This window comes from Hemitrygon akajei, chromosome 5, assembly GCF_048418815.1.
Source record: "Hemitrygon akajei chromosome 5, sHemAka1.3, whole genome shotgun sequence".
Taxonomy (NCBI): Eukaryota; Metazoa; Chordata; class Chondrichthyes; order Myliobatiformes; family Dasyatidae; genus Hemitrygon; species Hemitrygon akajei.
The window spans coordinates 41,301,443-41,324,311 of record NC_133128.1 but is presented as its reverse complement, the minus strand read 5'-3'; the positions used below and the strand labels follow the sequence as shown (position 1 = coordinate 41,324,311).

The 22,869-nt window shown below is 39.8% G+C and overlaps 1 protein-coding gene across 2 annotated transcripts in view; it reads left to right on the top strand.

The window, feature by feature from the left end:
* The window catches only part of LOC140727679 (cell surface A33 antigen-like), a 28,741-nt gene extending 10,352 nt beyond the window's left edge, over positions 1-18,389 (top strand). For both annotated transcript variants that reach the window (XM_073045322.1, XM_073045323.1), the window contains exons 3-7: positions 3,866-4,079; positions 7,058-7,222; positions 8,065-8,181; positions 11,243-11,372; positions 16,853-18,389. In XM_073045322.1, coding sequence (XP_072901423.1) covers positions 3,866-4,079; positions 7,058-7,222; positions 8,065-8,181; positions 11,243-11,372; positions 16,853-17,039 — 813 coding nt within the window. In that variant the 3' untranslated portion in view covers positions 17,040-18,389. The remainder of the gene's footprint in view (positions 1-3,865; positions 4,080-7,057; positions 7,223-8,064; positions 8,182-11,242; positions 11,373-16,852) is intronic.
* The last annotated feature ends 4,480 nt before the right edge of the window (positions 18,390-22,869 follow it).

The window sequence follows — 22,869 nt, the reverse complement described above, 5'->3', positions numbered from 1 at the left end:
CCATTAGTCCAGCATGGCGGCTGAATGAAGTTGGCAAATTGGTTATCCTAACTGCATGGCCTTGACCCTCTCAGGCATAAATTGAGGCCACCCGTTGGTAGGGGTGATCTGTGGATATTGAGATACACAAGCCAGGCAGCAGGATATGAGGAGCAAGCTGTTGCCCATACAGCAGGCTCCCCCCTCCACGCAGCTGATGAATCCAAGCGAACAGCAGAGACCGATAACAGTTTGGCACCAGCAGCGTCACAGGAGTTGCCAGTCAGCACTGAACTCAATGTAGGACTGCCTTAGGGACTCCAGCTCCGGATTTTTCCTCGGGATTTACTCCTGAAGCCTTGCTCATGAATGGGTGTAGCCAGAAGGCAAGCAGAGGTTTGAGATTAGAGTTTTCTTTTTCCTAGATAAGCTGCCAACCATGGCTGACAAGCCCCGTGTGCCTAAAGGGACTGGTCTTAAGGTGCCCGTAACCCACCTTTGCCCTTTCTCCTGTTATTAGAAACAGTTCCACCAGACTTAGTAGCTAAGCCACACATGAAGGCCAGGAGCTGAACTTGGTTGCCGGAGACTATTTGAGACGCATGCCACTGGGAGCATTTAACAAGTAGTGGGAGCTTGTCCCCATTACCACACCGGCTATGCCAACCTTAGGGAACCGGCATAAATTGCACGCAGAAAGTGATAACCTTCCCTGTCTATGAATATGTTGGGGTTTCTCTATTGAGTACACATGGAGATATTTGTTGTCTGCCACTTCCTGAACCATCAGAAAGCCCATTATCTGTCCAAATCATGGGTCTGTGCTGGCTGTTGCTATCTACTTAACAAGGTGAATTCCCCTCTCCTGAAGGAAAAGCTGTTTGTTTCTGCCACTGCCGAAAATGATCTGGAAGCTCAGGGTACTGGGATCTTCATTGCCACAGTCTGAGCAATTTGAGACTGTATCTCTGTCCTCAGTAGGCGGCAGAACTTAATGACTATTGCCTCTGGGTGGGTCGCTTCTCCATTAGGAGCCCTCTTCCTTGCTCTAGGACCCTCTCCTGCTGCCCTTCCAGTAGCTCCATAGTGAAAGCTTCCCGTATGTGTGGCGAACAGGAACATCTGCTCTGCTTTGTCAGAATTCTCAACAATGCTTGTGGTGTAAGCATTTCTCTTGTGATGGCAAAACCCTGTTGGGTATTGGTAATGTAAGATATTACAAGTCCACTTCTCATGTTTATTGGTGAGACAGACAGCAGGAGAGCAACGTGACCTCGGCTGTAGGCCTCAAGCCACAGGCATGCCCGTTGCAGCAACCCAGGAGAGGAGATGGCACAGTGCTGTTTGGTTGGTACTGACCCCTCCAGTAGGTGCTGCTCTCCAGTGTTTGCTTGGTGGAAGACAAGCTGGATTGCGTGCATACTCTCGTACATTCATCTGTGGGTTGCTGAGAACTGCTTCTTCTTACTGACAACAGCCATGCACAATCAATTTACAGGATATTGGGGTTCTTGAAGATACTCAGGGACTTGGGATATATATATGTATATACATTAGATATTGTGTGACTGCATGTTTACTGCAATCTTATATGTTTCTTGTGTGCTTGTGGGAACGCTGTTCTGCTGTGGTTTCTTCCCACAATGCAAAGTTCTACAGGTTAAGTGGTCACATGGGTGCAAAGGGGTGGAGCAGGCTCATTGCGCTGTAAGGGCCTGTTACCATGCTGTATCTCCAAAATAAAAAAAATAAATTTGACTGAAATATTTGACCTATGCTGCTATGATTCTCTTTCAACTACAATCAACCATTTCACATTCTTCCAAATGTTTATTTTGTCTTTATTTGTGTTCATAAGGCATGAATGCTTTTAAGTACAAACTATTCTATAATTAGCTTTAATTAATCCTCGTATCAATTGCTTTTAATTGTTATGGATTTTCCTGGTTGTATTTATTTTGTATAAGCAGTCTGTTATGTTCCAAAGGCTTTATATTTTGTATTCAAACTGTACACAAACATGGGCCAGATTGTGCTCACTGTGTATATACTCACTACCCTGCTGTTCTCCCATCACTGCTCCTTCCATTTGAGACTCTGGGGGGCCAATACACACGGAGGCCAGTCTGACACCCCAAGAGGTAGGGCCATTTTTGAGTGGCAAGTACGTTATCCACGTCCAAAAGATGTTGAATGCCTTTTGATGAGTAGCTGTTGTCAAAAAGCCTTTTAAATTGTTTTTAAGTGTCTGATTATCTGAGATGTTTAAAAAGCAGTTCAAGCAGATGTAGTTAATTCATAATTATTTCAAAATGAAAGAATACATACATTGCAATTACTATAAATTAATCAAAACATAATAGCATGTTGAAATTAAGAATAAGGATCCCCACCCACCCAGGAGATGCCCTCTTCTCACTGTTACCATCAGGAAGGAGGTACAGAAGCCTGAAGGCACACACTCAGTGATTCAGGAACAGCTTCTTCACCTCTGCCATCTGATTTCGATGTGGACATTGAACCCATGAACACTACCTCACTACTTTTTAATGTTATTTTTGCACAAGTTATTTTAATTTAACTATTTGATAGACACATTTAAAATTACCATAATTCAGTTTTTCCTCTGTATTAATCATGTACTGCATTGTATTGCTGCCGTGAAGTTAACAAATTTCACGACATCTGCCTGTCTCAATATCACCAAGACCAAGGAGATGGTGGTGGACTTTAGGAGATCTAGGCCTCATATGGAGCCAGTGATCATTAATGGAGAATGTGTGGAGCAGGTTAAGACCTACAAGTATCTGGGAGTACAGTTAGACGAGAAGCTAGACTGGACTGCCAACACAGATGCCTTGTGCAGGAAGGCACAGAGTCGACTGTACTTCCTTAGAAGGTTGGCGTCATTCAATGTTTGTAGTGAGATGCTGAAGATGTTCTATAGGTCAGTTGTGGAGAGCGCCCTCTTTTTTGTGGTGGCGTGTTGGGGAGGCAGCATTAAGAAGAGGGACGCCTCATGTCTTAATAAGCTGGTAAGGAAGGCAGGCTCTGTCGTGGGCAAAGTACTGGAGAGTATAACATCGGTAGCAGAGCGAAGGGCGCTGAGTACGCTACGGTCAATTATGGAAAACCCTGAACATCCTCTACATAGCACCATCCAGAGACAGAGAAGCAGTTTCAGTGACAGGTTACTATCGATGCAATGCTCCTCAGAAAGGATGAAGAGATCAATACTCCCCAATGCCATTCGGCTTTACAATTCAACCACCAGGAGTAAGATATGTTAAAGTGCCGGGGTTAGGACTCAATGTATTTAAGTAAACTACTTAAGAACTTTTTAAAAGCTATTATTAATGCTATATAATTAATTATTAATTAATAAGTGTATGGGACATTGGAAAAAAAGTTGAATTTCCCCATGGGGATGAATAAAGTATCTATCTATCTATCTACATTAACTCTGGTTCTGATGCTCCTACGCTCAGGACATTTGAGCTTGCCTTTGGATTGAGTCCTGCGGTGGAGTAGGAGTTCCAACACACCAGCACCTTCTACTTTGAGCAGGAGGTCACTGGCAGCTTGAGTACTACCAGCCCCTGGTCAGCATGATCCAGCCTATTAATTTCACCCTGAAACTGTGACCTGTGTTTAAGGAAAAAACCTGTTAGGAGATTGTGTTAGTACAGGATGAGATCCCCATGTGTTACTGTGATAGAATAATTGGTAATCTTCAGTTGCCGAAGGGAGAGAACTAAAAAGATATTGAAGCGGGGGGGAAGCAAGCCTTACAGTTTGAAATGATGGCAAGTATCCTGCATTTGCCACTTTAGGAATAATTTGCAGAACATTACCAATTCTAAGTTGCACTGTGCTTCTCTTTAAGATTGATGTGGTCCAATACTTCTCCGGTGGAATGTACAGCATTGGAAAGCTGTATACGGGCAGAACAAATTTTACAGGGAATGTTGAGACAGATGATTGTTCAATCATTATCAAGAAGGTCCAAGTGGCTGACAGTGGCACCTATGTGACTGAAGTTAAAACACCTCATGACTTGGAAGGCAACCGGAAAGTGACAATAGATGTGACTGTTTTGGGTAAGGGTATTTAAGAAAATTTCTATTCAAAGTTCAGTTTGCTATGTATTAATGTGACAGTACTAGCTTTAGGTTGTACACTTTTAATGTTCTTTTAAAATAACATGTCAAGATTATGTTCTGAAATATAGGTTGCCGTTTGTCACTGATGTTGTTGGCACTTTTTTTAAGGTAATTTTGCTCAGTGTGCTGAAGATCTTTAAATTCAGAATGAGAATCATTATTGCTGGATGATTTTTATGTTTCAAAAATGCTGTTTTGTGACCTTGTGTGCAGCTAAACTGCAAGGATCGGAAAATGTGTCTAGTTAGACTCTGCATGTCACATCTCACTTGACAGCAACTTAGACAGTTGCAACACCACAAAATGGACAGCCTTTCACGAGCAGAATCTAGATTGTTTGAAGCACTGTTACGTAATTTGCTCTTCCTTTTTAATAACACCCATTTTGTCCCATTCTGTGGATTCTTGGTTGGCAAGTCATATGTTTCCGAGCTAGTCGTGCATTGTTGTTGTCTTCAATGGCAACTTTCAGAAATCCCTGAGCTAGAAATGGATGATGCTTGTAACTGATGCATTATCATGAGGTAACACAGGTGTGCAATTCACTGTCTGGCCTGTATCTCCAGGCAATGAGCCTACTGGAGAATGCCATTTGTAACTACTTATTTCTGGTACACAGCATGCAATTTACAACCTTTACTACCAGGGAAGGAATTAAGAGTCAAATGTCATTGGTGTATCTAAATTTTCCACAGCTGTTCCAGGAAGGTATTGCCAATTTCTTTCCCTTGAAGACATTAGGAACCAAAGTGAATTTTCATGACAAATAATTTCACTAAGTACACATTTTTAAATAAAAGATTAATTACTTGACTGCAAATTCTCTAGCTGCCATATCTCATATTTCTTATGATGTCAGAGGCTATTCGGCCCATGAAGCTAAGCCTCATTTGCCCACTTATTTCACTATAATCTGGTCTCTCTCACATCAATTCCCACCTGAATGCAGGGGTTCAAACTTGTACTTCTGTCTGATGGTCCAGTGATTTAACTATATTACCATAATCATTTATGCAAATCATATGCAGTACAAACATTTTCAGCTTTTTGAAGTTATTAATGGAACTAGGAAGATTTTCAGTCATAGAATAATAAAAGTTAAAACTTTACCTCGATATAATCAAAGCCCTGCTGTGTTAATTAATACTTTCTGTCTTCAGATATTGTGTGTTTTTATTAGTGTAATACTTGTGAGTAAACCATAATTATTTTAAAAACTGAATAAAATTCTAAATAATGTTTTCTGTCTTTCTGCTACCCTCGAAACCAGCAAGTTTCCTTCCAATAGTTAATCATGAACATTTAAAATTATCTGAAATATACACAGCAAAATGCTGGCTACTTTGTAATCCTTTCAAATACAAATTACACTGGACAACAAATTTTTTCAGAAGTGTTGCTTCCTCAGAATTTTTTTTGTTTATGATAGACTGCTTGAAGATGAACACAAATATAATTTCAGAATACTTGTATCACGTAGGGATTTGGAGAAACAACAAATTAACTTTTATTGAATATAATGTGTTTAATTGCATAATGGTACTGATGCTTTGCAATAGTTCAACTAAGTTAAAAATATTTTGTTAATGATTTTCATTTGTACTCAGTGTCTGAGGCTTCTTGCTTAAGTGTCCAACAGTAATTCACCAGTATTGAAGGATTCCAGTTGCCCTGGTATCTTTTCTCCATGACTGCAATGTCCTGGTGAAATCTTTCACCATGCTCGTCACTAACAGCACCAGGATTTGCAGGGAAGAAGTCTAAACGGGAATGCAGAAAATGAGTCTTTAGTGACAGGTTGCATTTCATGGTTTTATATGCTTGAAGCATACTTTCAATCAGCCGCATGTAGTTTGGTGCTCTGTAGATGCCGAGAAAAATTTCAACAACTTCCTTGAATGCCTTCCATGTGATTTTCTTCGGTCCCACTAGAAATTCTTCAAATTGCCTGTCATTGACGACCTGTTTGATTTGTGGACCAACACAAATGCTTTCCTTAATCTCGGCATCAGTTATTCTGGGAATCACCTGTCTCAAATATCAAAATCCTTCATAGAAATTTTTGTGCCTGGTGATAGCAAATTCCATCCTTACAGTCCTGAACCCAATAATTATTACCAAAACCTGTCCTGCCATGCAGCAGCCGTGCCGCCTAAGCATGCCTGGACAAGATAGGAAACTTTCCAGCTTACATTGTAGGCAACATTTTAATGATCTGAATTATGAATTGAAATAATAAACACAAGTGATTTCAAAAAATGGTGTGTGATAGGGAAATCTCATGGTGATTTTCATGATCAGTAGCCCAAAATTCATAATATACACCTAAAGGTATTCAGGAAGCAAAATCTTTGTTGTCCAGTGTTATAAGTACAAAAATATGAAAATGCTGCAAAAATGTCCATTGCAGATACTGCAGTGATAAGACAGTAAAATTTGCAAATAGATGATATTTAAACAAGTCTTTGGCATTGGCATTCCCTATGTCTGTAACATCAGCCAGCCTTTCCAGACTCCAAGAAATGTGTATTCCTTGCATTGTGCATCACCATTCCAGCCTCAGTCATCGGCAGTTATGTCTGTAGCTGATTGAACCAGAGAAAGTACTCAATCCCCATGTTTTTCTGTCCTGGTCTCTCAGCCTTTTCATCTCTCCCTCCCTCCCTTCTCTTTATCACCTATCCTACTGTAACATATAAGCTTTGCGTCAAAATTTGTTTGGGAACACTTGTGAAACAAGTTGGGACAGTTTACTACATTAAAGGCACAGTAAAAATGTAAACTGTTCTATATTGTTCCACAGAAAATTGACAGCAATTTCAAATTCCCATGATCCTGCATGAATATTAACACTGTCATGACCTCATTCCTCTGAAAAGGGAAATTTAATGACTCCTACTGACTTTGATTTGCAGTACCACCATCGCCACCAGTTTGTTCAATAGACGGAACAGCTGAATATGGACAAACTGTTAAACTGACCTGTCACTCCAAGGAAGGATCACCAAAACCAGTTTACTCTTGGAAGAGCTACAGTCCACAGAGTCAGTTAAGGCAGTTGCCTCAAACATCCGTCCAGGGTTAGTAGCACTTGTAAACATTCATCAAAAGTGGGATATATTCAGACTAATTGACAGATGTTGCTTCTGTCCTTACCAGAATTTGTGATTTTTTTTTCATTACCAACATACTGAGAGTAATCATTCTGAGTAATAATGAGCTCACAGATAACATCAGTTCAACTTGGCTGCATTTTAGTTTCCTGAACCGATGGGTTCCTTCATTTCTGCTATTTACACTTCAAGCCCTAGGCATTGGTAAATTGGTAGAAAAACTGGCTTGGCTGTCTTCTAAAACTTTTTTAATAGTAGAGGCACATACCTCTATACCCAGAAAATGAATTGTTTAACATGAAGAAATAGTACTTCCACTTTGAGGCCAAATGAAACCTGAAATTACAGTCAGTTTTCTTTATTTTCTGCTAACAATTAGTTGCAGTTTACTCTGTAAAAACTGCCATTCATCAGCAAAATCAGATAGTGATCTAGAATATCCTTAAACAAAGCTCCTGTATGTATATACGCAAAACAGCTTGGTGTTGTTAAATCAATACAATTGAGATTTGGCTCAGCTCCAAAAGTGAGCAGTTGTTAAACTACAAATTATGAATATGAATTCAGCAATAACTGAAAATGAACTAAGACAATCTGATAATTTAATTGTGTGTTGCATTTAATAATTTTAACAAGTGAACTGTTTGAAAGTGTACTTGCCTTTTAATTTTTAAGCACAGATTTATTTTAAGAGACTCATGGTCAGATGGACAGCAAATTCACATAATTGGAGGAAACGGAATGATTGAGGGATAAGTACTTAACTTTAATAAATTACGTATTTTAAAAGTATTTATTTTATTCCTCAGAAACAGATGGCTTAGTTCTAAAAAATATTTCAGCCACATCATCAGGTTTCTTCATTTGTACTTCAAAAAATAAAATCAGAGAAGCAACCTGCAATATAACCTTAGCAGTAATGCCACGTAAGTATCTGACTGAAGTAAGTATGTTTAATTTTATTTGTTCTACATTTGGCTTGAACATTTTATTATGCAAGGTTAAGTATAGTTCTTTTATTTTCAAGATTTTTTATTTTATTTTTTATTTCTACAAAGCTACTGGGATGAACCAACCATTGAATGGTTGACATCTAAGGCAGCCATTCACCCCAACTATGACTTTAGTTGGTCCCAGTGGTCATTCCTTAGTCTTTATTTGTCCCAGCTCCTCAATGGCTCAGCCAGGCATTTTTTAAAATACCCTGAAGGTTCCCACCTCCATCATCCTTGTTGGCAGTAAATTCCAGATGCCTTTTAATCCTACTACCAATTATTTTCTATGTTAAACAGTCATTCACCTCCCAGCTGACACAGGTTTAGTCAAGTAGGAACAAATGAGGTGTTTATGGAATATATGAAATACAAGAGAACACTTAAGAAGGGAATCAAGAAGGCTAAAAGAAGGCATGAGGTTGCCCAAGCAAACAATGTGAAGGAGAATCCTAAAGGAAGATCTGAATGATAATCCATGTGTGAAGTCAAAGGAGATTGAGGAGATCTTTGTATTTACTCGGGAGACAGAGTCTATGGAAGTGAGGCAAAGTGGCATCAACTTCATGGATCCTTTACAGATTGTAGAGGAGGAGGTGTTTGCTACCCTGAGGCAAATCAGGGTAGATAAATCCCCAGGGCCTGACAAGGTGTTCCCTCGGACCCTGTGGGAAGCAAGTGCGGAAACTGCAGGGGTTCTAACAGAGATATTTAATCATCCATAGTGAAAGGAGAGATATTGGAGGATAGCCACCATTATTCCGCTGTTTAAGAAAGGCTCTAAAAATAAATCAGAAAATTATAGGTCGATCAGCCTGACATCAGTAGTAGGCAAGTTATTGGAAGATATTCTAAGGGAACAGATATATGTGTATTTGGATAGACAGGGACTGATTAGAGATAGCCAGCATTGCTTTTTGCGTGGTAGGTCATGTCTAACCAATCTTGTGGAGTTTTTTTGAGGAATTTACCAGGAAAATCAATGAAAGCAAGGCAGTGAATGTTGTCCACATGGATTTTAACAAGGCATTTGACAAGGTCTCACATGGGAGGTTAGTCAGGAAGGTTCAGTCGCTTGGCATTCAAGATAAGGTAGTAAATTGAATTAGACATTGGTTTTGTGGGAGAACCCAGGGAGTGGTAGTAGACGATTGCCTCTCTGACTAGAGGCCTTTGAATAGCAGAGTACCATAGGGATTGGTGCTGGGTCTGTTGTTTGTCATCTACATCAAGGGTCTGGATGATAATGTTAGCTGGATTAGCAAATTTGTGGATGACACCAAGATTGTAGGTGTAGTAGACAGCAAGGAAGACTATCAGAGGTTGCAGCAGGATCTGGACCAGCTGGAACAATGGGCGGACAAATGGCAGATGCAATTTAATGCAGACAAGTGTGAGCAGTTGCACTTCAGTAGGACCAACCAGGGTAGGTCTTGCACAGTGAGGAGTGTGGTAGAACAAAGGGATCTGGGAATACAGGCCCATAATTCACCGAAAGTGGTGTCACAGATAGAATGGGTCATAAAGAAAGCTTCTGGCACATGGGCTTTCATAAATCAAGGTGCCGAGTACAGGAGACTTGATATTCTTTTGAAGTTGTGAAAGATATTGGTGAGGCCTCATTTGGAGTGTTGTGTGCAGTTTTGGTTCCCTACTACAGGAAAAATGTAAATAAGTTTGAAAGGTAACTGGGAAATTTTACAGGGATATTGTCAGGATGGAGGACCTGAGTTATAAGGAAAGACTGAATATTTTAGGATGTTATTCCTTGGAATATAAAAACCTGAAAAGAGATTTGATAGAAGTATACAAGATTATGAGGAATATAGATAGGTTTATTGCAAGCAGCCTTTTTACCACTGAGGTTGTGTGGGACTACAACTAGAGGTCATGGGTTAAGGGTGAAAGGTGAAAAGTTTAAGACGAAAATGAGGGTAAACTTCTTTACTTAGAGGTCGTGAGGGTGTGGAACGAGCTGCCAGTGTAAGTGGTGCATGCGAGTTCGATTTCAACGTTTAAGAGAAGTTTGGATAGATAGCTGGATAGTAGGATATGGATAGTTATTATGGTCCAGTTGCAGGTCAATGAGACTAGGCAGTGTAAATGGTTCAGCACAGACTCGATGGGACAAAAGGCCTGTTTTGGTGTGGTACTCTTCTATGACTTATTGGAGGAAAATGGGCTGCATGGGGCAGAGAGATTGGCATAAATTAGGTGGGCCAGAGGACCTGTCTATGTGCTATCCAACTCTGTCCCTTCTCTTTTATCAACAACGCCAAATATCCTAACTGTTGCTTTAATCCAAGGGATTTTTAAAATTTTTGTTTATTATTTTATTTAGAGAAACAGCATAGTAACAGGCCCTTCCAGGCCAACAATCCCATGCCACCCAATTACACCCATGTGACCATTTAATCTACTAACCCGTACGTCTTTGAAATGTGGGTGGAGCACCTGGAGGAAACTCATGTAGTCATGGGGAGAACATACAAACTCCTCACGGACAGACGTGGAACGTAAACCTGGGTCACTGGTGCTGCAGTAGTGTTACGCTAGACATACACTCCAAGATCCTCCACACATACCATCTAATGTTTATTCCCTTTTTCTCTTGACCACATTACCACTTTTGGTATCACGTTCAGACTACTTGATCATGGCCTACATTTGCCTGACTTGTTTGCTTTAAACCACAAACACTAAGGAAGCTGATACTGAACCATACTCATCGTCCTCCAATCCTCACATCAACCTTTACCTTTGCTGTGTTGACTGAACCATTTTTTTAAGTCCATCGCCACTTTCCTTTATCCATTGGGATTCTACATTGTTGATCTATTAATCCATGTGCACTTCATCAAGTGCAGTACTTTTACTGAGCCTCCTTGGTACATCCTTGAAAAGAGATTCAAGTTAGCCAAGCAATGTTACTTTGACAAGCCTTCGCTGAAGCTATAGTGTATTTAATTGATAATGTTTTACTTCTAATTTTTAGCATCAATGAAGATTGGATTTTATGGTGGAATTATTGGGGGTGCAGTTGCTGGCCTGATTATCCTTGGTATTATTGTTTATTGTTGTTGTTGCCGTAATGAAGACAAAATGCCTGAAAATTATGAAATGGAGTAAGTACTATTGAATACTGGCAATATAATATTCTTTATAATAAATGCAATGGAAATTTGAATATCTTCCTGGACAGGCAGATGTCACTGTTGTTTATATTCTTCATGTTTAGCGGTCAGTAGCTTTAAATTCCTTGGCATGATCATATCAGAGGATCCATCCTGGGACCAGGACATTAGTGTTATCACAAAGAAGGCACTAAAGCACCTCTACTTTGTTAGTGGTTTGCTTAGATTTAGCATGTCAGCAAAAACTTTAACAACTTCTATAGATGCAGTGGAGAGTTTATTCACTGGCTGCATGATGACCTGATATGGAAACACCAATGCCCAAGAATGGAAAAAAACCTACAGAATGTGGACATAGCCCAGTGTATCACAGGCAAAGCTCACCAGTGAGTACACTTACATGGAGCACTGCTGCAGAAAGGAGAATCCATCATCAAAGCCCCATCATGCAGGCCATGATCTCTTCCTGCTAACATCATCTGGCAGAACGTATAGAAGACTTGGGTCCTACTCTACTAGCTTCTGGAAGTTATTACCCTACAAACCATCAGGCTCCTGGACTGCTTGTGGATAAGTTCATTTATCTCTTCTCTGAACTGATCCTGCAACTTACAGACTCGCCTTCAAGGGCTCTTTACAGCTTATGTTTTCAGTATCATTTCTGTATACTGTATAGTTTTTCATAAAGTTCTTTTGTATTTTTTTCTGCAAATGCCTCCAAGAAGATTCATCTCAAGGTAGTATATAGTAACATGTACATACTTTGACAATAAGTTTACTTTGAAATTTTCAAACTTTATTTGAATGGCGGAACTAGGATGTAAGACTTTGTATTGCAAATCTTGCATAAATTGAATATATAATTTCTTTTTCATTTGTGTAAAAAGGAGAGCATGAGCATGGCTTCTTTCAGATTGGCCAAAAGCTCCAGGTTTTGTTTTGTATTCTCCAGAAATTAATTTCAGGGTATTGCAACAAGCAACTTGTACAAAAAATTCTATGGCCTGTGGAAGGTGCAGTTAGTTTCTCTGCTTTCTTTGAATGGCTTTGTTAAGACACAAGAAACAGGTCAGTGTGCTGAACGTGTTTTCACCATCCCGTCTACCTGTGATAGTGCTTTCAATGAACTATACAACTTGCATTCTTTGGTCCTGGTTTGACTTCTGGGGTCAAATCTGAAATTCCCTATAGAAGGATTCAGCCTATGGTGTTACAGCATTGATTTTCACTTGGATTTTTTGTCAGGCATTATCAGTTGTGTGCCAAATTGTGCATTTAACATGTTTAATGGGCAAAATATACTTCTAGAGTATCAGGATTTTCCTGCAGAAGATAGGACATGCTCACACCTATAGCATACTGCTACATAAGAACCTGAGAAATAGGAGCAGAACTTGGCCATTTGACCCTTCAAACTGCTCCATCCTTCATTGAGATCTTAACTGATCCAACTCAGCATCACTGGAGATTGACAGAGATCACAACCTGAAATATATTGTTCATTGTTTTGAATGAAGGCCTCCAGAGATCTTGAGAGTAGAAAATTGCAAAAATTTACTTACAAACTATGCTCTACGTGAAGATATTTTCCTTATCTTTGTCCTAAGTAGCATACCCTTAACTCTGAAACTGTGATCCCATCCTAGACCTTCTTTCAGGAAACATCTACTCTGTCCAGCCCTTAAGGAAAGAAATCAAAAAGATACACAATACTCCAAGTGCAGTCTCAACAAAGATCTGCACCATTTCAATATTCCCGTATTCAAATAGTGTTAAGTTGGTCTTTATTACATCTTCCTTTCAATTACTTGCTGCATTTGTAAATTGGCAGCTTGTGTACAAATACACAAAGGTCTGTTTTATCAACATTACTCAATCTTCATCGCCATTTGACGAAAACTCCACCTTTCTGTTATGTGCACAATAACTTCCTTTGAAGTTTCTTTACAACTTTCTCCATACTCACAATTCCACCCAATTTACAATACCGTCAGCAAATTTAGAAATACTACATTTGGTCTTGTAAGCTAGTACTGAACCCCCAATCCCCATTTCACAAGCTCTAGTGCTCTAACCTGGTTAGACAAATTCCTGATGAAGGTTCTTGGCCTGAAACGTCAATTATTTCTTTTCCTCCATAGATGCTGCCCGACCCGAGTTCATCCAACATTTTGCATGTATTACTCCAGATTTCCAGCAGCCGCAGAATGTTTTGTCTCTCTAAACAACTTACTGTGTGTATCAAAGCCCTCTAGAAATCGATATATACCATGTCAGAAACCTGGATGAACTATAAGATCTATAATCTGCTGAGGGTCAGATCAGAGGCATTTAGGTCTGGGGACCTAGGAAGTTACAAGAGATCCAGGTATGATACCTGGAAAGCCATTTTATAGGTGAAGTGGCAGTTCCAGATAAATCAATGAAAGATGCTCGACAACGGTGGCAGGGCTTGAAAACTACCACCTCTTACAAAGTGAAATCAAATGCCAGAGGTGACAACAGGGCTTCACTTCCAGATGAGCTCAATGCCTTCTATGCATGCTTTGACTGTCAACACATGGAGAAACCATCAGAAACTCCCACAGCCCCCAATGATCCTATGATCTCAGTCTGAGGCTGATGTAAGAGCATCCTTCAGTAAGGTAAACCCTCAGAAAACATCCGGCCCATTTGAGGTACCTGGACAAGTTCTAAAGACCTGTGCTGATCAACTGCCTGGAGTGTTCATTGAGGTCTTTAACCTCTTGCTTTGGCAGTCTGAGGCACCCATCTGCTTCTATTATACCGGTGTGTTAAGAAGAATGGGGTAACCTCCTCAATGACTAATATCCAGTAGCACTTGCATCCACAGTGACAACATTTTGAGCGGTTGGTGATGAAACACATCAGTTCTGGCATGAGAAGCACCTTGGATCCACTCCAATTTGCCTACCAGCACAACAGGTCCACAGCAGATGCCATTTCACTGGCTCTTCACTCCACCCTGAAATATCTGGACAGCAAAGTTGCATACATCAGATGGCATCATCAATTAATACCATTTCTTCAAAACTAATCAATAAGCTCCAAAACCTCAATACTTCCTTGTGCAATTGGATTCTGGATTTCCTAACTTGTAGACTCCAGTCAGTTCAAATTGGTAACAAGATCACCTCCACAACCTCAATCAGCACAGGTGCACCACAAGGCTGTGCTAAGTCCCCTGCTCTATTCACATTACACTTATGACTGTGTGACTAAGAACAGCTCCAATGCCATATTTGTTTCCTAATGACACCACTGTTGCAGGCCAAGTCAGCATATAGGAGGGAGATTGAAAATCTGGATGAGTGGCGACACAACAGCCTCTTACTCAATGTCAGCAAGACCAAACAGTTGTTCATTGACTTCAAGAGGAGGAATCCAGAAGTCCATGGCAAATCTTCATTGGGGGGAAAATCAGTGGTGGTGAGGGTCAGCAACTTTAAATTCCTCTGTTATCATTCGGAGGATCTGTCCTGGGACCGTCCTTGTAAGTGCAATTACAAAGAAAGAATGACAGTGCCTCTACTTTCTTAAGATGTTTGCGAAGATTCAGTATGACATTTAAAACTTTGACGAACTTCTATTGGTGTTTCGTAGAGAGTATATCGATTGGTTGCATCGCAGCCTGGTATGGAAAACCCAATGCCCTCGAGCAGAAAATCCTACATAGTGGATACAGCCCATTCCAGCTTAGGTAAAGCCCACCCCTCCATTGACCACATCTACATGGAGTGCTATTGCTGCATCAGGGACTCCCCACCACCGATCATACTGTCTTCTCACTGCTGCCATCAGAAAGAGGGTACAGGAACCTCAGTAACTTATTACCTCTCAAGCATCAGGCTCTTGAACCAGAGGGTATAACTTCACACTTATTGAATTTATTGCCGGGAAGAGAATTAATCTCAGGGTTGTATATAGTGATACACATGTATTTCGATAAAACACTTGCTTTGAATTTTGAAGACTATTGTCCCACAGACGTTGGTGAACAAAATCCTGCTCGGTCTAAATACATCACTGTGAAGCTCGGTGTTGGACTTCCTAACAAACAGACCTCATAGACAAGATGCACAACAACTCCTCCCTCCCCATCATCTCATCACAAGTGCTGTTTCCACCCCCACCCCCTGAGATTGTGTGCTGAGCTCACACATGACTGCATGGCAAAACACCCAGCAATCACATCGCCAAGTCTGCTGATGACACGACAGTGGCTGGGCTCATCACCAACAATGAGCTGGCCTAAAGAGAAGAGGTGAAAGAGCTCAAGGCCCGGTGCAAAGCAAATAACCTCTTGCTCAATGTCCAATGTCAACAAGGCTAAGGAGATGGTTGTCAACTTCAGGGGAACTTGCAATGCTCACAACCCCCCCCCCCCCCTTTACATTGGTGGCACAGCAGTGAAAACCATAAGCATTTTCAAACTCATGGGAGAGCACAATACACACATCTTATAGTGACAGAAGATACACCTTCAAGAAAGCTTACCAAAGCCTCTATTTTCTGAGAAGATTGAAGAGCGCTAAAGTTTGCACATCCATACTCAGGTCCTTCTACAGAGTGAAGGTAGTAGCAAAAAGCACTACTATCATTGGGCGGGAGGTACAGGAGCATTCAGTCCCATGCCACCAGTTTCAGGAAGTTATTACTGTACAACTATCTGGCTCCTGAGCCAGCATGGAAAACTTCACTCACCTCAACTCTGAACTAATTCCACAACCTGCAGACTCAGTTTCAAGGACTCTACAACTCATGTTCTTAGTATTATTTATTTTCTTATTTGCACAATGGCTATTTGTCAATCTTTATGTAGCTTTCATAAATTCAATTGTATTTTATTTTCATGTAAATACATGCAAGAAAATGAACCTCAAAGTAGTTTAGGGTGACATATATGTCACATATATAATATAATAAATTTGCTCTTTTATCTACATTCTTTATGCATGGGTCAGTGACGTGAGTGGTTTGATGGCAGCTTTACTCATTTTACCCCATGCTTTAAGAAAAATAAATCCACTTTGGTTTTGTATAGTTTCATTCTTTTATTTTGCTGTAGCTTTCTCATCTGCACCAGTTTAGGATGAATTAGTTAATTGTTTTGCTTCTAGCAGGAGCTCACAGCAGTCAATTGGAAAGGCAAGCTTCAGAACTTCAAGTTACTGAAAGGCTTTTAATATTCTTCTGGAGCCCTTTACTGGTTCATTGTTGCAGAGGAGACCAACTGATTCAGCCTTTAAACTGACCTATGATTTACCAAGACGGGAAATGGTAGATGCATTAGCAAAAAAGGAGAACATACTTTCAATCCAAGTATCGATGCTATCACCTGAAAAAAGGACCTTTCCACTCCAGATGTGAAGTTTGCCAATATAAATAACTTAGTGAACAAGCTTTTCACATTCTGCACATTTCTTACTGTGACTTTTCTGTTTTTATAGCGATCCACAGCACGATGAGGAAGAGGAGCTATCAGAGCGAGATTCCAAAAGAAATGATTATCGAGGAGCTTACCATGATGATGACCGGAATGAACATGAGGACAGGAGTTCTCCACATTCTTCTACAAGAGCTCCATTGGCACCTCCCAACAAACCGAAATATATGCCAGAGAATTATGAAGTGTAGATACAGAGGCTATTCTTCAGTTATCTTTAGTTCAATGGGTGAAATTATAGGGGCTTGAAATTACAAATTGAGTTATGAGATTGTATCATTTTAATAATAAGTGTATTACATTTATATAGATGAAAATAATTTTTAAAGTGCCTTTTGTACAGGATTTTCTGTCAGCTTCTTAAGTATTGCTTCAGAGTATGGTATGTTCTTGAACATGCTGGCTCCAAGTTCCATTTTTATTATGACACATAGGCATTTCATTTAAAATTAAGTACTTTCCTTTTTAAGAATTATACAGATGTGATCTGATGAATATTTTTACACATGATGTAAAAATAGCATGTAACAGGAAAAACTGCATCAAAGACATGTTGGCTTTTAAGTTTCATTGTAATAGAAATTGTTTCTCTGTATGAGAGTTTGTAAAGCACAGCAAAGAAATGCTTTAAAAGTAGAGCAGCAAATGTGTTCAATAAATGTAGAGAACCTTAGCACATGGGTGAAAAATCTCAAGCCACAAATTCAAATTAACCAAAGAAATCAAGGCTAGATTGAAGGTAAAGGACTTTTAAGCAGACCCAGAAACAGATTCAACAATTGTGTCAAAAGAAGTCTCGATAAATACTTTAATGAAAAAGAAATGTGAAGGGAAATATGGAATTGCTGGGGTAAAGGCTAAAAGAATCATTCTGAAATTGCTGATGAATATTCTCCCTGCAGTACTAACAAAGTAAATGTCAAGATAAAATGTGTGTTAATTTGTTTTCTTAACTAGTGGTATTATTGATTTGGATTATTTCTTTATTAAAATGATCCTTTTAATTACCAAACTGTAATGGTCACATAATACTATACAGATCATTATAAATATCAATTTTGTTATAACCTAGGTAATTGTCAATTACTTTTAATAAATTTTAGCACGGCAGAGGAAAAGAGCACAAAACCTTAGGGAGTTACAAGTCTTGGAGCTGTACTGTTGAAATGGCTTGACTATGCTCAAAGTATTACATTTCATGAATGCGACTGTAATTTCATTGGAATGACTAGGTTAGACTTCAGTCATAAGGTTATACATGGTTATAAGGAGTGTCGTATGAAGCTGAAAAGAAAAGTTGTTATCTCAACTATGAAATAATTTAGGATATATTTTGACTGAAGTGCTATTTCTATTACTGTTTGTGCTCTGTCTACATTAGTGCCTTCTAAAAAACATTATTAGTTTGACTTACTTACCAGCACTGAAATAATAATCTGATATTCTGTAACAGTAAGCAAGAATGAAACTTTTATATTGACAATATAATGTAATTTTTTAAATGGTTTTTCTATCATATATTAAAAAGGTTGTGGGTGAAATATCTTTGCATTGTGTGTACTGCTTTTACAAGTCAACTGTAATGTAGTAAAGTGACTGTAGTATCAGTGGCAATGTTCCAAATGCCATTTATTACTGTTGAATTTTGAACTTTTGTACGTATTTTGTGTTTATGCCAAACACAAAAGATTTTAGATACAGGAAATCCTGTGCAACATACACAAAACACAGGGTGGATAAAGGGTCTGGGCCCACATCAAGTTTATTCCTGAGTTCCTCCAGCATTGTGTGTCCAGATGCAGCTGACTTAATATTGAGAAAACAATTAAAGCAATTTGAAAGCATCTTATACAAAGCAGGGAAAACTCAGAATTGATGTTGTATGCAGCAATATTTGGTAGTACAGTATTAAATATTCTAAATAAAAGATATGCTTTACTCTGCAAATTATGCATTGACATTAACTGCAGGCAGATTGATGCTGTGCCACTGGGACAATTCCCCATGTCAGCTGCTGGACTTCAGTTCCACAGGCCCTGATATGATCCTGACCTTGGGTGCTGAAAGTGCAATGTTTGCATGTTCTGTCCATTCCTCTATGGGCATCGTGTAGATGCTCCAGTTTCCATCCACATCCTAAAGACATACAGGTTAATTGGTCACTATAAATTACACCTTAGCGTAGGTTAATAGCAAAAATAATTAATGGGCCTACGTGCAAGAGAAGTAGCAACAAGGGTGGAGAAAACTAGAAAATACAACTAAACACACGAGATTCTGCAGATGCTAGAAATCCAGAGTAACACATACAAGATGTTGGTGGAGCTCAGCGAGTCAGGCGACATTTATGGGAACTATTAAACAGTCGATATCTTGGGCCAAGAACCTTCATCTGGACTGGAAACGGGAAAGAAACTAGGTGATAGGTGAAGCTAAGTGAGGGGGAAGGTAAGTGGAAGTGGGGAGGGAGAAGCTGGGATGTGATAGGTGGAAAAGGTAAAGGGCCAAAGGAGGAATCTGACAGGAGACCGGACCATGGGAGAAAGGGAAGGGGGGCATTGAGGGAGATGAAAGGCAGGTGAGAAGAGGTAAGAGGGGAGCTAGAGTGGGAAGTGGAAGAAGAGGGAATAGGGCGGGGGGGAGGAATGAAGATTACCTGAAGATAGAGAAATTGATGGTCATGCCATTAGGATGGCGGGTATCCAGAAAGAATATGAGGTGCTACTCCTCCAACTTGAGAGTACCCTCACAAAGGGTGGAATCGTCACAAGAAGTTATCTATCTATTTATTTATTTATTTGCTTGTTTTTGTATGTCTAGCCCTTGTAAGCTCAGGAGGACATGTATAGGACCAATCTTTAAAAGGTATAATACAGCAACATATTCCATGTACGTAGCAAGGAAGAGTAAATATCATCTGCTGTAAACTAGCCACAAGACATGTAAAAACTCTAGAAAATGCAAATCCCTTTCACAAAGGAGTTCTCTGGCATTCTCTGCACCACAAGCATTCAACATAGAGAGATAAATATTTTAAAGGTTCGAGAATTGAAGACAAGGAACTGACACTATGGTGGAGTTGATTCCAGCAGATATGCCGTGATCATGTTTATAGCAGCCAATTCTAACCAAATCAATTGCTGCTGTTGGTGACCCACATGGATTTGTCATTCTTGTATGACACACCCTCAGCTCCAATAACGATTGTTCCAAAGTCAAATATATGCATATAATCCTTTATTAGCAAACATACGATCTAGAAGCGATGAAAATTAAGCGTACCCAAAAGCATAATTGAGCAGTCAACAAAAGCTACAACATCCACAGCCACAAAGTGCCATGAACAAAGCACACATACACAACTTATTCCCTTCGCTTTTACCACGCCCTCACACGTGACTAGTTACAATAATAAATGCGTAACACAACACAACGCAGATAGAGAACCGATGCACCGCTCCTACAATGTTGAATGCCAGGGTAGGCTTGGGAGGGGCAGTGCTAGTGGCCTACTTCTACTCCTACTTAGTGTTCTTATAATGTACAAGTGTTCTTATAAATATACACTCCCTATTAGGTACACTGGAGACCAAATGTCTAACGATTCCATGGCATTTTCTATCATGACTAAGATCATGGATACTGACAGTAAATTATAACCTCAGATTACTCCTCAGTTATTAATTAATGCAGTTATAATAAAAATTTATACCCAAACTTTTTGATCAAAAATGTATTAATTCCTTTATAAAAACCAACTCCACTAGCAGCTCATTCCTATGTAAAGGAGTTACCTCTCAGGTCTCCTATCCTGCATCAGTGACCTCTAGTTTAGGACTTCCAATCCTGGCGTAAGACCATGACTTTAACCATATCCCTCAAATGATTTTCTAAACTTCTACAAAGTCTCCTCAATCAGGCAGCATCCTTGTAAATCTCTTCTTGCCTTCCCCAGCTTGACCATGTCTTTCCTATAACAGGAAGACCAAAACTGTACACAGTGCTCCAACTGCAGCCTCACCGATGTCTATGTAACTGCAACATAATGTTCCTACTCATAAATTTGATGCTCTGAGTGAAGACTAGATTTTTCACCACTCTGTCCACATGCGCAAAGTGTGCCTCTGTTCCACAACACTCTTCTAATCACTGTACAAACCCTACACTGGTTGTTCAAATTCAAGTTTAATTGTCATTTAACCATCTATGGATACAGTGTTACTCCGGGGTCAGGGTGCAAAACACAGTACCAATAGTCAAGTAGCACAAGGTACATATAGGATAGCTAGCACATAAAAGGTATTTGTAAAATATAGTTGCAGAAAAAAATGGTCCAAGATCCCGAGCCCATGAATGTTGCAGCAGTCTGCAGTTGAACACAATACAGCTTGTCTTCTGCCAAGTGAACACTTGGAGGCAGCACCACCTCCAGTTTGGAAGCTGCGCCACATGCCTCTGGTGGAGCACACTGACTCTGACACTCTCTCCTGGGCAGCTGAAAACAGGTGAAAATGCAGCTTGAGGCCTAGTCTTCGCTCCAACCGAGGCCACATGGCTCCCTTGCCATTGCCAATAAATCAGCGAATCGGACTTGTAGCATTTCACATTAATAAGGTCCAACAAGGTCTTGCAATCACAAGTGACCAAGACAATCACTCATTGTTAGACTGCACACCACCTTTCTGTCGCAGGCAACATGATCTACACCAAGTCCAGCTCCTTCAGTTGATGAACAATGAGCAACTCACTGATGGGGTAGACCTACAGTACTTTAAATTCTTAATACCCAGCAGGGTTTTGAGATTATAAAAAATGTTTAAAAAGAATAACATCTTTCGTTGACTCCATAGAAGCTGTTTCAATTGAATGCTCCACCATCTTACCGGAATATTGATATCCGAAATGCAGCACCTCACACTCATCCAAACTGAAATCTATTTGCCATTCCAAAGCCCATCTCTCTAAATGATCAAAATCTTTTTGGGATTCATTGTTATCTGCTTCATAATGAACAAGACCCAAATTTCGTATCATCAGCAAAATTGGTAATCGTGCCATGTATATTCACATCCAAATTATTTACATAATTAAAGAATAAGACTAGCACTCCACTAGTCACAGACCTTGTCAGAAAATCAACTTTCAATTATCACTATTTCCTATTGACTCAATTCTGAAGCCCACGCAACCCAGTCATCCAAATCAGCTCCTCGTGCAGAACCTTGTTAAAAGCCCTACTCAAGCTCATATAGATAATATCCACTGCCCTATCTTCATTCAGAACAACACAAATTGCTGGGGGAACTCAGGTCAGACAGCACCTATGGAAACCAGTTGACATTTCAGGCCAAGACCCTTTATCGGGACTGGAAAGGAAGGGGCAGAAGCCAGAATCCCCTTAGGCACCTCTTTAAAAAAAACCTCATGAGAATCATCAGATATGACCTCCCACCATCAAAACCATGCTGACTATTCTTTATCAGACCATGTCTATCCAACTGATGGCAGATCTCATTGCTCAGAATCCCCTCAGTAATTTCCATACAAGTGAAGTCAGGCTCATGGGCCTCTAGTTCCTTGGGTTTTCTTTGCTGGTCTTTTTGATCAATGGAACAGCATTAGCCACTCTCCAGTCTTTTGAACTTTAGCTGTTGCTGACGATGAAGCAAATAACTATACAATGGCATCCATAATTTCCCTGAACTTCCATAAGATCTGTGGGAGTGGGAGAGGTGCACTTGGGTCTTGGAGATTTGTCCACCTCATTGCACTTCAAGACTTCAAATACCTCCTTCCTTATAATATGCATAATTTCCAAGACCCTTTCACTTATCAGCCTCAATTCTTTAGTATCCATGGTATTCTCCTTGGTAAATACCAAGAAGAAATAAACATAAAAAAATTTGGCCATCTCTTGCAGCTCCACACTTAAGCAGCCCCGATGGTATTTAACACACTCAGATCCCACATAGTACTGATTCAATAATAGTTATTCAATTCTTTTTTGAATTTTTAAAAAAT